This window comes from Ceratina calcarata, unplaced genomic scaffold (assembly GCF_001652005.2).
Source record: "Ceratina calcarata isolate Rehan_Ccalc_2016 unplaced genomic scaffold, ASM165200v1 scaffold86.2, whole genome shotgun sequence".
NCBI classification, from domain to species: Eukaryota; Metazoa; Arthropoda; class Insecta; order Hymenoptera; family Apidae; genus Ceratina; species Ceratina calcarata.
The window spans coordinates 165,655-177,074 of NW_017179946.1; the positions used below are offsets into that span (position 1 = coordinate 165,655).

The following is an 11,420-nucleotide window of genomic DNA, read 5'->3' on the forward strand; positions in this document are numbered from 1 at the left end:
TTTTCTTTTTATAGTTTGGATACCACTTATACAACTTGCTTTGAACATATACTGTTCTCCATGTTCAAGATCATCGCTATATTTATTTTCTGGCACAGCCACTCCAGAATGTCCGTCGCGTCGCTCTCCAGGTACCAATCCACCACGGGCGATGAGGTGTCTTCGTTCTGTAAGTTCAACAATTCACCGTTAATTATTCTTCTAATGAGTTGTACATTTTATCTTGTGTGTTACCTTGTTCACGTGCAGTATCAGTTTATTGTTGGCCACCGTCGGCGGTGACAGTAATTGATGCGTCTCCAAAGTCCACTTAACGTTCAACGATCCCCACGTGCAACCTTTCTCGATGAAATACAGTCGCCTGTGATCGATTCATAAGTAGAAACGGATGATTTTATTAACAGGTGTAACGTCAGTCGGTACTACTTACTGCAATGAGACGAGGGCTATGTGCTTCCCGTCGTTGGACAGAGTAGTATGCGCCCAGTACGTGTCGGTCTCTATCCCAGGGTTCTTGTTTATCATACTCAATAGATGCATCCCTTTTGATTTATGCACGCAAAATATTTCCACTCCCTTGTACGGATTGATGTACCGCGGTAAACGTATCCGCGACACGAACTTATGACCTATTTCTTGTGCCCTGAAATGCGTAAAACAAATGAACTCGGTTCGACTAGATTCCTGAACGTCTCCGTACCTTTTTATAATATCCGGTATCACTTTCGAGTACGTTCTTGAGGAGGAACTTTCGGTATTAAAAAATATCGAGGTTTTCTTTCCTAAAGTTTTGAAGAAATATTTCAACTCTTCTTGATGGACACTACTAACGAACGCAGTCACTAAGCTGCACGTTTCCAGCTCGATCTCCGTAGAAAATGAGGTACGGATCGAGAGGTTCGACGGAGGAACGTCTTTATTTTGAAAGCACGGTTCTTTCACCTGAAACGATAGTCGTCGAATGATGTCTTTTCCAGCGGACCGCATTTTCGGTTGCGTACCTTAGGTTGAACCACCAGGTGAGGTTCAACGTCGAAGTTGAGGGCCGACGTTTGCGCGGTATCCAAAGTCGCGTAGCCCAATTGACACGCCACTTCATAACTTAATTTTTCCGCTATCTCATCTCCGCACAGGATCAACTGTAAAATGTGTCTTTGGCTCGAATTCTTGCTTTCAATCGGGACCGTTTACTATCGGTACGTGTGTCTCCCTCACCGTGTTAGACTCGTAGAAGTAATCACCGGGTGATTTAAAGTTATAGCCGCATTGATTACCGAGCACTGTCGTGGAACGAATTAGAACGTGAAACTGTTGCATGGTTTGAGCCACGTACGATCGTGACAAGTCCAGTAGAAGCTCGTCGCTGTCGATGGTGACAAAATTTTTCTGATAGCATGGAAGTCTAGAAAATGAGAAAGAAATTAATAGAGTTCGTTCACTCGTTCACTGATCCTGATTACCTGAAGTCCGCGTGTTTCTCAGAGCCACCACCCTTCTCGGAGTATTCAAAAATAAATCGAACAACATTCTTATAATCGGCCATATCGCCGATATTATAAATATTAGGTCTCTCTGTATCGGCCAACAGTATTAAGCGTATTAGGATCGGAGAAATATACATATGTTCTATTACACTCTTTCTTCTGACGTTCTGTAATCGACATTATCATGAATTTCAACGTAACTGTCGGCACAGAGAAAACAGGGAGATCTTACGTACGTTGTTGTTCTTGTTCGAAGGCAAGAGATGGACGTTGGAGACATCTTTCCTCAGCTTCGCGGCGATAGAATATTTAGTTTCCGGTTTCTTCGGGATCAAGTCGATCAGGGACAACAGGAATCCTTCTTGCAAATTCAGGTCGAATTCTCTGACTATGACGCAAACGCCCCTGCAGAAAATTATGGTCGCGTCACACTGCGCGCATTTTATTATTGTAGAATGATAAGCGCTCACTTGTAAACGTCGTAATTCAATTTCCTCTGCTTCAGGCAAGCGAATTCTATACAGTGTTTCAATTTACGATTGCCCGCGTAGTTGATCATGCTCTTCTGCAAATTCGAGTGCAGAATCACAGGGAACGTGGTATTACGAATTTGATTATCCAGCTGAAACAAACTCGGTCAGTTCTCGTCGTTCTGTCCATCATTGATCGAACTTCTTAAAATATCCACCTGAATTCTGTGAACGTATCCCTGGAGATGAGTCAACGACATGGATTGTCTGTAGTGCAACCAAATGCCCGGTGAATAGGTTCTCCTGAGTTTCCCAAAGAATGGTTTGGTCATGTGCATTTTCACGAGATCAACCTGAAAATATCCTATATATAGTTTCTCGATAAATCGTTGAGAACTTTTAACACTCACATCGATAAAGTTCTCTAACTGCGCCTTCTTACAACAATTTACATATTTGCTTTCTATCCACACGCTCAACTCTAAAGATAAACTCTTCCATTTCCTATCGAAATACAATTCCCAGTGGGCCGCCGAGTCTGTCACGTTGGCGTACACCAGCTCTTTCGAAACCTCGTTCGATCTCGTTACCTGCGACAAGAAAAAAACATTGGCACATGGTGTCAAGTCGTACCAGACCCTTGCGAGTGTTGCAGTCCATTTATTATAGTGTACTCACAACACTGACTCCGATACCAGCAAGCGATAGAAATATCTCCCTTTTGCTGGGCTCAGGGTCGACGATGCTCTTCGCTTTTAAGAACACCGTCTCCTGCTGAGTGAACAGTAAAATCCTCTGATTTCCTTCCATGTAGCTGACCCAATAGACGATCGTTTTTTCATCGGTCTGTCCGTTCTTTGACACCGGCGATTTCACCTCCTCGTCGCAGTTATTATTATCGCTGCTGAAACTTCCGGATTTGCTTTCCAGCCATGTCGATTTACTACTCTGAGATTTTACGGAGTTGCTGGTCGAGCCGTTGCACTTGTCGACGATCACGAGAGGCACCACTTCCTGCCCGTATCCATCCTTAAAATAAAAAAGTTAATCAGCACGCACAATTGGATTTCTCTACAAACCGTTTCACCTTTTGAAATCTGGCGCTGTAACCGGATCTCTTATTGTTGTACACGTTCCAGACGAGTTCTCTGGACTTAGTGGGATCGTCCCAGGTGTACAACAGGCTCTGGAACGGATTTACGAGCGCCACTTGGCCCAAGTTCTGTTGGCTGACTTTTAAGAACAAGTCGTCGCAGAAATTGTCTATCCTCACTGGTATGTCACCGGCGGTGTACTTTTGGAACGTGACACAGTAAGGAGAATTGGTACCGCCTTTGATCTCGACGGTAATCGCCGACTGTGAACCCCAATGTCAATTATTACAATTCTTTCATATCCATTGGGTAAACCGCGGATTTGTATAAAATAAAATCCGCTGTCAGCTTGAGGATACTCGTTCAATAACTGAAACCGCTTACCCCGTTGTCCATCCTCAACACAGTCTTCCCCGATTGTACGACACTAAAATGCTGCGATACTAATTGACTGTTCCTCCACTTTATCCTCATCTTCATGGACTCCGTGACCGGCCAAAACGGCATGTTCTGTCCGGGTAGCAAATCGTTCCACAGATCTGCCTGATCGTTCTCCTCCATGAATCTTAGAGTCTTCTTGGTTTTGTTATTGATGTAGAAGTAGGGAAGGAACGTGATTATCTTGGTGAAATTAGGGGACAACCGGGAGCTTTCGATCTCCGTTAGAATTCTGTACTTCCTTCCACGCTCCACGTCTTTACACACGATCAGAGACATGGAGGTGATCCCTTCTAGTCCGAACGGTAACGACCACTCGGATTGGTGAGCCCTCAATCTGACCATACTCTTCTTGTTGTTCTTCTGAGAGAATACCATCAGCTCTTCCTCGGGGATCTCGTTGACCACGTGCGAATGACATTCCTGCATCAAATTATTCAATTTTTAATTACGTCACGTTACAACGTTGCGCTTACAATTACCTGAATGTACAACGGTAAACCAGACTTGTTCATCATCCAGTATTGCGACTGGATGACAACGTGCCAGGTCCTCGTTTTGCACAGTTCTATGCAGAGCAAGAAAGTCTTGGTTGATTCCGACTCGCTGTCCGCGTTCATCAAAACGAATTTCCTTTCTAAATTCGTGTTCAATTTCGCCGTGCCCGTCCAATACGCTCCCAGATAATTTTGAATCTAAAGGAGAACGACGTTTCACATAAAAATCCAGTCTAGTTACGAGTTAGCAAAACTATAATACGTGTAGTTACTTTAAAGACGAATTGAACATCGTTGTTGCAGTTCAACGAATGCATGTTTATCTTTTCCCCCGGCTCGATCTTCACCTCGTAATTGATGATAGGTATGTGAACGTCTATGACGAACGGTAACTGATTGTTGAAGATCATTGGCGAGTAGATGGTGATCAAGTAGTTGGGCACTTGGCAGCTCGGTCTCGCGGTGACCGGGACTTCGTTGCAGGACACCTTTACGCAGAACACCGAGTTCCCGTTTTCCTTCGTCTTGCAGCAAATGTCCTTTACCACGTTCAACGATCCGCTGAGTTCCTTCCAGAAGACACCCTCCTCGCTCACTTGGTAGTTCTCCAAGTAAGCGGGGAGTATATAAACTGGGAAGTGGTACGCTATGTACAAGGGTACGCTGTAAGTCGAATCGGGTTCGATGATCGTCATCCGTATGTTGTCGTCGAAAGGGTTCGTCGTCGCTCCGACACACGTCAGCCCTAGCTTCTCCAGTAACGACTTCTTGTAGTAGAGTCCCAACGCGTACGACGTCTCGTTGCGAAATTGCAATGGCGATCGTACCGTGATCGTTCGATGCAAGTAGTTGTTGATAGTCGCTTCTATGACCAAATGATAGCGAACCTCGTGCCTGATCGGCCTGAGGGGAATCAGATTGCAGCCCTGTTTCTTGGGACAATACACCAATACATCTTCGAATCCGTTAAAGATTATATGCAACACCTCGCCGGTGATCGACTTGTATATGCTAATGGGAGAATCCTCCTCAAATATTTCCTCGATCGACGCCGTTTGCAAGACCGTCTCGGGATTAGGCAGATCTATCAATTCGTTATTGAACGGGCTCGTGGGAGGAGAGTGTGCCTCCGCCTCGGGGCTGCTGCACACGCTCCCCGGTGGGCTGACATCGTGATAATCCTGACTAGCGATCACTCGGTTGATGTTCTTGTTGATCTCGTTCTCCGGGACGAGAAGCTCTATCCGACTTTCGTGGCCGATGTTGTTGTGCAAGTTCAATTTCTTCGTGTTAGGAGGAACCGTCGGTATACCACTGGTCGCGCGTTGGAAAGCGTTTAGAAAAATATCGATCACGGTGATCAAATTTGGTGTGATCACCAGATTGAATTTGTCCTCCGCGACGACGACGATGTACACCGCGACGTCGTTTGATTTGATCGACTCGCGTCCAAGAGGGCCGAACGAGTCGACGTTGCATTCGGGAGTCAATTCCAATCCCTCGTCCTCGTTCGTGCTCGAATCGTCGCTATCGCTGTCTTCGTCACCGCTGCTGGTGTTGCTGAACAAGTAATTGGACGTCCTTGCCAGTTTCTTCTGACCCTCTTCGTCATCGGTATCGGAATCCTCTTCGTACGTCGAGTACAACTCGGTATCGTTCGCCTTCGACACGGTCAAATGATCCGGAGTTATGAACACCATGTCCGTCACGTCCTGATCGGTGCTTCTGAAACTCTTCTTCTTAGCTTTCAACGCGTCCTGCTTTACATGTTGGTAGGAGTTGGTCCAGTTCGAGTTCACCATGAACGCCTCGCCGTGACGCATTTTCACCGACAACTCCCACGGTCTGTAAGTCGCGTCGTCGTCCGAGCAGAGGTCGACCACAGGTTCCCACTTGTTGTAATCCGTGTTGTAACACGAAGCGTGAAGCTTCAAGTTCGACTCGAGATTGAAATCGTTCAGCCAATCGTTTATAGAAGCTGTGATCACGCTGTCGATTTTTACGACCGGCAGCCTCTCCATCGAGTACTCGATTTCTAACAGTACGCAGAGCACCAAGGGTTTCAAGGTGACAGTGACCACCCGGTCGTTCCACTCGTAGATCAAGTGCGAGTCGTCGTCGTTCAATTTCTTATAAGGTACATTCGATATCTTCTTAGGCGTCCATAGATTCGTGTGTATGTTGTATTCTTGATTCGCGAACCGGTCCTCCGGTTTCGCGCTAACCGTGTCCACAAAGCTCGTCGCTTTGTCCGCTATGCTGATGAACGTGTGCACGATCTCCGCGGACAGGTGTACGTCGAGTTTGTTCACGGCGACGGTGTAATTGTCGACGAACTCTGGCGCCTCTCTCTTCCTGCAGATCTCGATGTCGCACGGGCACAGCAGCCAGTAGGGAGTGGCGCACTGCGCAGAGTAATTCCCTTGTTTCCTCGACTTCACTCTCACGTCCGTGAGCGTGCAAACGATCGACGAGGAACAACTGTGCCTGCTGCTCTCGATCGACACTTCCGTCTCGAGCAGAATCACGTGCGCGTTGGTCACCTTCGGGTCACCGAAGAACAGGATCTCTGGCTTTTGTATCCTCACGGATACCGAGGTGTCTGAATTCAAAAAGTATACTTTAAAATATACATTTATATAATCTCGATGATTATTAAACGTTGGATCGGCGCATACGAAATGTGAAATCACGTTTCATATGCACCTGCCTGACAGATTCTTCCATTAAATGTTCGAAGAAGCTGGAACGAGCGCGTATAAATACCTGGTTCCTCTTTGAAATATTGTGCGTACTTTATTTTGTTTCTTTCTGGTATATCCTTGCTCTTGATGCAAAAGCGAGAAGCGATTAATCTTCACCTAGATCGATTCGCTGGACACTTAATTAGATTTACGACAACTCACTGTCGCGGAATTGTTGTTCTCGTATCCGTGATTAACGATTCCCTCTTCCACCTGATCGCCAGGGAAAGAGTCTATGACGTATCTAGCGAGGTGGGTCACGAACGGGACGGATAGATTGATCCGTACTTCTTGAACGAGCGCGTCGAGGCATCGTTCGCCGGTCGGTGCACGATTGTACGTAACGTCCACGATAGGTGACATCGAAACGGACACACAGGACTCGAATTCGGTACCTATTTGCCTCGCCGGTGATTGAATAATCCTTGAATCGAAGATTTGTCGATATCAAAATGCGTTCTGAAGGAAATCTCCGAATTAACTATAGAAATGTACTTCTTTATGCCTTGAGAATCTTTCCGGGTGTCCTGTAGAACGCAGCTTTGAAGAGAGAGCTTCATCTTGAGGGTCCTGTCGTTGTAGAATGCGTACGTGTTAATCAACTCGCCGAACGTTAGTCTACATAAACCGTGATTGAGGTCGCGAACAGGCGAGCTCAGTACCTGATTAAACACAAAAACCATCCTGGTGTAATATAATTAAATCGTGAATACTTATTAATGACGGATGATCACCTCCTCGGAATCTAAAAACAGATTCAACTGCAGCCCGTCTAAACTCAATTTCGTGTTGATCTCGCAAATGGAATTCTCGTTGTGCGTGAGGAAGTCCTCCAACTTTTTAACCATCGCGTTATCCTGATCGATCTTCTTCAGCTCTGCTTCCATCGCAGACTTCTCGGCGCTGCACATCTCCTTGAACCGTATGATCTTCGAGACGTTGTCCTTCCATACCAGTATGCTAGACTTCAGGTCTCGTTGGCTCAGATTCACGTACACAAAGTCCACCGAGCCTTGAACGTTGAACAAGCCGTACGTCTCGAGTTCCATCGCGCTGCGGTACTCCGTCCTTCTCTTAATGTCGAAATGAACGTGCACCGGTTCGATGATCGGTTCCTGCCGATTGAAACTCAAGTATGTACGACCGCGAGAAACGCATGAGAAGTTAAAAATTCGGCGCGCTTGTACACATTATAAACGCAGAGAGACACTGAGTCTTACTTGAATTTCCAAGTCTTGGCTGAGCGTCATAATCGCCCTGGACACGGTCATATTCTTCAACTTGATCAGGATATTATCGATTATCATCTGATTCGCGTCGTTCCCCGGTAGCTTGATACTTTGAACAGGCTGATCGACCTTCTTGAAGAAATTCTCGACCGACAGAACGCCTGTGTTCAGTACTAGAAGGCTCGGTACGTCTTTGCGTTGTGGCAGAAGAAACACGGGGCCTTGAATGTCAATGAAGATGTGCAGCTTCGTACCGCTTTTCTTGAACTCCTCGATTCCGCCAATCAGTTTTTTGATCACGTAATTTTCCAGCCGTAAGCAGTAGGTGGACGTGAAGGGCGTTAGAAAGTACTGGAAAAAGGGAGATTCGAATTCGAAGCGTTCGCGTGACAGTACTCGAGAATCTAGTACCTTCAAATCGTAAAGTATTTTGCAGACAACCACGCAGTTGATTCTGCCGATGGAGAGTTTAAACGTTCCGTCCGACATGACGTCGTCCAGTTTGGTGTCGATGTCCGAGCAAGTGTACAACCTCGGCGTGTGTCTGACGTATTTTAAATCGAACACCTTGTCCTCTTCCGTGACCAAAAGCTGTCGAACAGAGATATAAGATTAAGTCGGAAGCTTCGATCGAAACGGTGTGACTTACTTTCGAATAGAGCGTTTCTTCGTTCAGATCTTCTATCGACAGATGCCTGAGGTGTCCGCGCAACACCATTCTTTCATTGGCAGTGTAAATGCAATCGTTTTCAAGGCCCTGGATCTGAATCTCCATCAGATCCATGTCCTTATCGCAGAATCTGACGATCAGAGCGCTCAGCCGAGCGGAGTAATTTAATTTAATAGCTCCTAAAAAAGGACAGAACGTTACGAAGACGATTAATAAAGAGTAGAGAAGACTTGGTTATTCTCTACCAGGTGGAATAGGCGGGTCCTCCTCTTTCGTTCTCCATTGCGCGATGCTGCGACACACGTTCTCCACAAAATTGAACAGATTGTTATCCTCGAAAATACTGAAAAATAAATCGTCAGTCTCCCAAAGTCGACGTTAAAATTTGGAGACGCTTACTTGATCAAACCGTGCCAATACTCTCGTATTTTTATCAACGCTGGTCTGTGGAGGTTCACGTTGATGTTCAGTAGATTTATAACGAGGGATCGTTCGATACTTTTGAAGTGGGATTTAAAGTCGGGACAGTTCGATTTCACCTGAGAAAGAAAGAGTCGTAGAGGGGCTGAGTAAACGAGGGACGGCTTTTATTCGTTCGCAAAGTACCTTACGGTAGGATACAACGAGAACTTCGTGAGGTTCTTCGGTGGATATCAATTCCAGATAGGATCCGGTTACCCCGGCGTTCGTTTTGTCCACCAAGAGTATAGATCCCATTCCGAACTGTACGGCTGGCCCATACTGCATTATCGCGGTCTCAAGGTACAACGCGTGCAATCTTAAATTCAAGTACGGTTCCTCCCGTCCGTCATTTATAACTCCCAGATGAACCGATAGCTGAATTTAATCGAAGAATCTCTGTTATCGAACATAAAGTAGAAACATCGTTTGGTAGGGAGTACAAGTACCTCTCCGATGGCGAATCTCAGCAAGATATTGATGTGGTTGCACGGGGACACATTGTCATCGAACCCAGACAAGTTTATAGTCTTCGACAGTAATTCCAAGTCTTCCTCGCTGACTTCTGACGATACGACGCTCCTAAAAAAGACAACCGAAACGCGGTGTACTCGTTCTACCATCATAGAACTCGGACGACGTGCCACGAGCTCTTTGAACTGCTTAGTCTCACTTCGTTACCTATCTAATTTCTGCACGTGGTTCGTCAGAAGTTCCTTGGTCACGTGCGTGAATTTATTTTGTACGGTGTCGACCGACGAGAGACATACGCTGCGTTGCACGTTCTTAAGTTGTTTCAGCGATGTCAGTATCTTGTTCGAATTTTTCTGAACGACATGCACCTTCGAATCATCCTCGTATTTGTTCAAGTTCTCTTGGTACACCAAAAGCAACAGATTCAGAAAGTGTACGATCAATCGTATCTTGTTCTCCGATAGATTGAACTTTACGCTCGATATGGAAACGTTCACTTTCGTCCTGTAAACAGAGTAAACGCGGTATGTACAATTGTATACGATGAAACATTCGCGGAGTACCTTGGCAACTGGTAATACTCCGGTTTGATGCTATAAGAAACAGTCGTGTTCGCATGTATCTTTGGAAGAAAGTGATATTCGGAATCCTTTCGTTTCCTAGCCGCTCTCCAATCATCTCCTGCACAATAAATCACAATTACACGATTATACGAGACTAGTAATAGAAATTGATGGAGATCGAGTGAAACCTGAATGACAGAACAGTATCTGCGCCCCGGAGAACACTATGTGTATCCTGTCGTAGAGTAACTCCTCCAGTTCCATGAGCGTCGCATCCTCTAGTTGAAGGTTCGTCGCCTGAAGTTCGTTAGACAAACTCACGTTACCAAAATCCACGACGAGAACGTGTCCGCCTCTAAAATCCGTACGTGTTATTTACACCGCTCGATGCTCAACGAAACGTTACGATCGTTTCCCTGTCGTACGCACTTCTGCACCGATCCGTATTCAGGGAACACGATGTACGGTCCCTTGATGTCAATCTTGAAACTGATCCGAAGTGTCTGAGACACGATGCTGTCCATCAAAGTAAGCAAGTTCCTCCTCGCGTATTCGCACAATCTGTACGCCCACAAGACCGTCGTCTGCATGTTCGAATCGTTTAGCTTGAAGAATCGAATGATCTCGACGACCGCATGCTGGACAATGAATAACAATGTTTTTACTGGCTAGTCAATTAAATGATACGTTTCCTAATGAAATTTATTACATGATAGTACGTGACTTCGACTGCTTCCAGTTTTATCGAGACGTCGAACGTCGGATCCGCGTTCTCTCCGTTCTTCTCAAAATCTATCGCCAGAAAGTTGGTCGACACGTTTCCTGTAAGAAGTCATTAAATATCGGCTGTTTAATACCGATACGCGATAATTGATACCTGTCAGAATATTGTCGACGGTGAGCAAGGGCACTAGGTCTCCTTCATTAGAGACGCCCTCGATCACGAAACTCTCGGCGCGCGTGGAAGCTTTGAAAGCGGACAAAGCGGGACGTGCTTCGATGCTCGTCAACAGCTGCGTTATAGTCACGACGAGGATTTCCCTCTCGTTGCTTATCAGACTCAAGCAACAGTTGGCCAACGTGAAGTTAAATTTGTAATCTGAAACGGGAGGAGGAATTAAGGATGTATTGGCTATACAGTCAATCCCAAAAGTTTATGCACTTTAGAAACGCATTTTTTAAAAAGAAATCACACTTCGGAGGAATATTGCTAATAATAAACAACAAAAAAAAATTTTCGATTTTTCCGAGATTTTTCCAAGGGGTACCCCCTTCAGATTTTACGAAATTTTCGTTTT

General features: G+C 45.6%; 1 protein-coding gene across 1 annotated transcript in view; it reads right to left on the bottom strand.

Moving 5' to 3' along the window:
• Positions 1-26: 26 nt before the first annotated feature.
• LOC108631251 (vacuolar protein sorting-associated protein 13C) overlaps positions 27-11,420 on the bottom strand; it is a 14,774-nt gene continuing 3,380 nt past the window's right edge. The window contains exons 8-40 of the mRNA XM_018035049.2: positions 11,000-11,221; positions 10,832-10,944; positions 10,552-10,760; positions 10,311-10,477; positions 10,123-10,240; positions 9,767-10,063; positions 9,535-9,667; positions 9,233-9,463; positions 9,026-9,165; positions 8,872-8,969; positions 8,606-8,805; positions 8,368-8,547; positions 7,948-8,307; positions 7,462-7,842; positions 7,223-7,389; positions 6,890-7,151; positions 6,750-6,810; positions 4,256-6,585; positions 3,969-4,181; positions 3,433-3,909; positions 3,042-3,311; positions 2,633-2,983; positions 2,365-2,544; positions 2,173-2,307; positions 1,955-2,106; positions 1,721-1,889; positions 1,461-1,651; positions 1,216-1,402; positions 1,002-1,139; positions 701-942; positions 431-643; positions 235-361; positions 27-167 (exon numbers count right to left, since the gene is read on the bottom strand). Coding sequence (XP_017890538.1) covers positions 27-167; positions 235-361; positions 431-643; positions 701-942; positions 1,002-1,139; positions 1,216-1,402; positions 1,461-1,651; positions 1,721-1,889; positions 1,955-2,106; positions 2,173-2,307; positions 2,365-2,544; positions 2,633-2,983; positions 3,042-3,311; positions 3,433-3,909; positions 3,969-4,181; positions 4,256-6,585; positions 6,750-6,810; positions 6,890-7,151; positions 7,223-7,389; positions 7,462-7,842; positions 7,948-8,307; positions 8,368-8,547; positions 8,606-8,805; positions 8,872-8,969; positions 9,026-9,165; positions 9,233-9,463; positions 9,535-9,667; positions 9,767-10,063; positions 10,123-10,240; positions 10,311-10,477; positions 10,552-10,760; positions 10,832-10,944; positions 11,000-11,221 — 8,855 coding nt within the window. The remainder of the gene's footprint in view (positions 168-234; positions 362-430; positions 644-700; positions 943-1,001; positions 1,140-1,215; positions 1,403-1,460; positions 1,652-1,720; positions 1,890-1,954; positions 2,107-2,172; positions 2,308-2,364; positions 2,545-2,632; positions 2,984-3,041; positions 3,312-3,432; positions 3,910-3,968; positions 4,182-4,255; positions 6,586-6,749; positions 6,811-6,889; positions 7,152-7,222; positions 7,390-7,461; positions 7,843-7,947; positions 8,308-8,367; positions 8,548-8,605; positions 8,806-8,871; positions 8,970-9,025; positions 9,166-9,232; positions 9,464-9,534; positions 9,668-9,766; positions 10,064-10,122; positions 10,241-10,310; positions 10,478-10,551; positions 10,761-10,831; positions 10,945-10,999; positions 11,222-11,420) is intronic.